General features: G+C 36.2%; 1 protein-coding gene across 2 annotated transcripts; it reads right to left on the bottom strand.

The window, feature by feature from the left end:
* Positions 1-585: 585 nt before the first annotated feature.
* LOC143579139 (cyclic dof factor 1-like) lies at positions 586-2,059 on the bottom strand. 2 transcript variants are annotated; one of them, XM_077062527.1, is made up of 2 exons: positions 1,722-2,059; positions 586-1,530 (listed from the first exon to the last, which is right to left on the bottom strand). In XM_077062527.1, exons 1-2 carry the CDS (start codon positions 1,947-1,949, stop codon positions 586-588), a joined length of 1,173 nt encoding a protein of 390 aa, XP_076918642.1. In that variant the 5' UTR covers positions 1,950-2,059. The 2 variants fall into 2 exon arrangements, with proteins under 2 accessions (XP_076918642.1, XP_076918643.1); XM_077062528.1 differs by having other exon boundaries at positions 586-1,524; positions 1,734-2,059.
* Between the last annotated feature and the right edge of the window lie 735 nt (positions 2,060-2,794).

Genomic DNA, 2,794 nt, shown 5'->3' with positions numbered 1-2,794 from the left:
ATCGGATATTATCGATAATATTACCATTTTTAGTGGCCTGCATCCATTGATTTATCTCTCAACTTGTACAAAATTCCAAAGTGAAGTAAACATAACTTTTCTTAATTCTACAACGACGGACCCAATAATATGCGAGCTGTTGATTCGCGGATTTACAGATCATTTAAAACCGTCACGTTAAATCGGAACATTGCAGCTCCACCACTACTTTACAGAAAGCAAAAAGGTGACGAATGCACATTACAAAAAAGATATAGATATACATAACATTTTGGGTCCACATAACAACTCATGTTAGACAGATAATGTGGCCACAAATTGTTCAGGACCTGAAAAATATCTTGATCTTTTTCATGGCTGTTTCTCTTGATTTTGATGTGCCCTCACAGAATAACCAAGATATAGTAATGGTCCTGTACATATTGTTATTCTCATCTTAAAACTTTGATTAACAAACCAATTGCAGAAATTTTACAAAAATCTAAAGATCTAAAACTATACAAAACAAACAACCCTATTACATTACACCTATTGTTTACTGTTTCTTACATTGTATTTACAGTAGGATCTAAGTTATGCCCGATTTTACGCTCTTTCTTGAAAGCAGACTGATCTAGAAAGAGCAGCAGGATTCGCCTGTAACACGGGGCTCGGTTCTGTGGGCGTGTTTTGTTTTTTATCATTTCCTTTTGATTGGAAGGCTTTAAATAGATCACTTCTGTTACTGTGTTCGTTCTTGATTCCGAGTGTTGCCCATATCGAACTCTTGGCAGCTTCGTCTGGATCGTCTATTCTAAGCGTCTTTGGAATCAGAATCGTATTCTTTTGCTTCTTCGAATCTTCGTGTGACCCGTTTGGTGTTATTGGTTCTGTTGAATGCTTTCCCAAGATTGAATGGGATGGACCGGAAGGTAACCAAGGGACGGTGTTCCAGTAAGGCGAAGGGTACACTGGGATTGGATGGTACCCTGGAATTGGAATCGGAATAGGCGTGTTCCACAGGTTATAGATCCAGTGAATTTGGGAATGGAATCCATTATTATCTTGCAGTTTCTCAACTACTGAACTGGAACTGGAATTGGAATTTGAATTGGAATTGGAGTCGTCTCGGTTCTGACTGAACGAAAGGACTTTCGGTGAAACACGGGTGGAATCAGGGGCGAACTCAATACTATTCGCAGACTCAAAACCTTCTTGCGAAATAATGTAACGGCAATTCGACGGTGGGGTCTTTTTCTTCCTTCGACCTGCTCCGACCGCCATGTTTCTCATTGTGCCACCCGCGGTCCAGTATCTCTGGCAGCTCTTGCAAAAATGACGTGGCTGGTTGATATTTGAATTGTTGAAGTAACAAAACTTTGTGTTCATACTGTCACAACGTGGGCAGGGTAGAATCTTGTCTGGTTTCTTCAGAACTCCAGGCTGCAAATTACCCTTTTCGCCTCCGGTTAACCGAGGATTCTCCGACATAACTTCATCATCAATTGAAGGGGTTTTGGGATTGTTTTCTGATTCATCTTTCCTCTGATCCTGAATCTCACAACAGTAAATCAAAATTAGCTTCTTTTTTTTCTTCTCAAACCCCCTAATTCTAAATCAAGATTAATTTTAAACATTAAAAGTTGATCAAAATAAAAAAATGAAATCGACCCATTAATCCCTAAGCAATTTCATGAACTGGGTTGCAATCAGATCTGAAAAATAAAAAAAAAAACACATACATGTGGTGAAACCAGTGTGTGTGAGGAAGAACAAGCTTTCTCAGGTTCTTCTGTGTTGGTTTCCGGCAATCCAATCTTCTTTCCGAACAATATTATACCAGGATCCGTCATGGTGACAGGTGGTAGGTGGCGGCTAAGAGAGAAGAAAAAAGTAGTATTTGATTGTAAAAATCTAAGTAGGAATAAACATATGATATAGGGGGTGTAGAGGAAAGGTGGATGCCACATAAGCAGTGAAGGAGGTTTTTGAGCCACAAGTTTGTTGTGGCCTTGATACGTTGGCAAAATGGATTCTTTTGGAAGTGGGTGTGCCCATAGACTAAATGGGCTGAAAAAGATTTGGCACAAACTTATTGGTTCTTACTAGGATAATATCGTACTTGATTTATGGTTGCATCATCTTTATATACCTTTTTCTCTTTTTATTTCTTTTAACTTTCTTTTAACTGTAGGTTACACTTTTTTTTTTTGCGTAATGAAACTTTATGCTTGAACTCGAGCTCGTTTATTAGTTGAGTTTTAGTTAGGGATGAAAATAAACCGTGTTTGAGCTCAACTTGTTTCTATTCTTTTAAAGTTTAAGTTTGACTTGTTTATCATTTATTAATTAATTTATATATATATATTTTTAGTTAGGTTTATATATTTTTTAATTATAATTTTTATATGTAACATAATATATAGTATTTAGTTCTTTTTATAAGAATTTTATGTATCACAATAATTAATATATGTACATTAAAATATTAAATAACAATTGTATAACTACAGGCTAATGGGCTAGTTTGATAAGTGAAGTTCAGACTCGTTTTATAAACAAGCTTATTTTAATGCTCGGGGCTGTTTAAGCTGGCTCGATTTTGGCTTTTAACAAACCAATCTCAAGTAGCTCATGAGTCGTCTTGCCTCGTTTGCACCCCTGTTTTTAATTTAAGTCCGAGTTCATTTAAGCTTGGTTTATTTCAAGGATATTGTTAGACGATCTCGAATAGCTCACGAACGACTTAGTTTGTTTACATTTGTTCATAATTATTTGGAATTTTTATTTCATTTGGAAATATACATAGTGTTAG

The sequence above is a fragment of the Bidens hawaiensis genome, unplaced genomic scaffold (genome assembly GCF_021521415.1).
Source record: "Bidens hawaiensis isolate Kalapana, Puna unplaced genomic scaffold, B.hawaiensis_p1.1 tig00029612_1, whole genome shotgun sequence".
NCBI classification, from domain to species: Eukaryota; Viridiplantae; Streptophyta; class Magnoliopsida; order Asterales; family Asteraceae; genus Bidens; species Bidens hawaiensis.
Note: the sequence above shows the minus strand (reverse complement) of the source record. Positions and strands in the feature narration are given on the sequence as shown.

Bases quoted from the DNA above. Each gene is read 5' to 3' on its own strand.
- LOC143579139 (XM_077062527.1), bottom strand. From the start codon at position 1,949: ATGTGGCATCCACCTTTCCTCTACACCCCCTATATCATATGTTTATTC. The intron at 1,531-1,721 runs GTATGTGTTTTT...TGTGAGATTCAG, and splicing joins ACACACTGGTTTCACCACAT to GATCAGAGGAAAGATGAATC.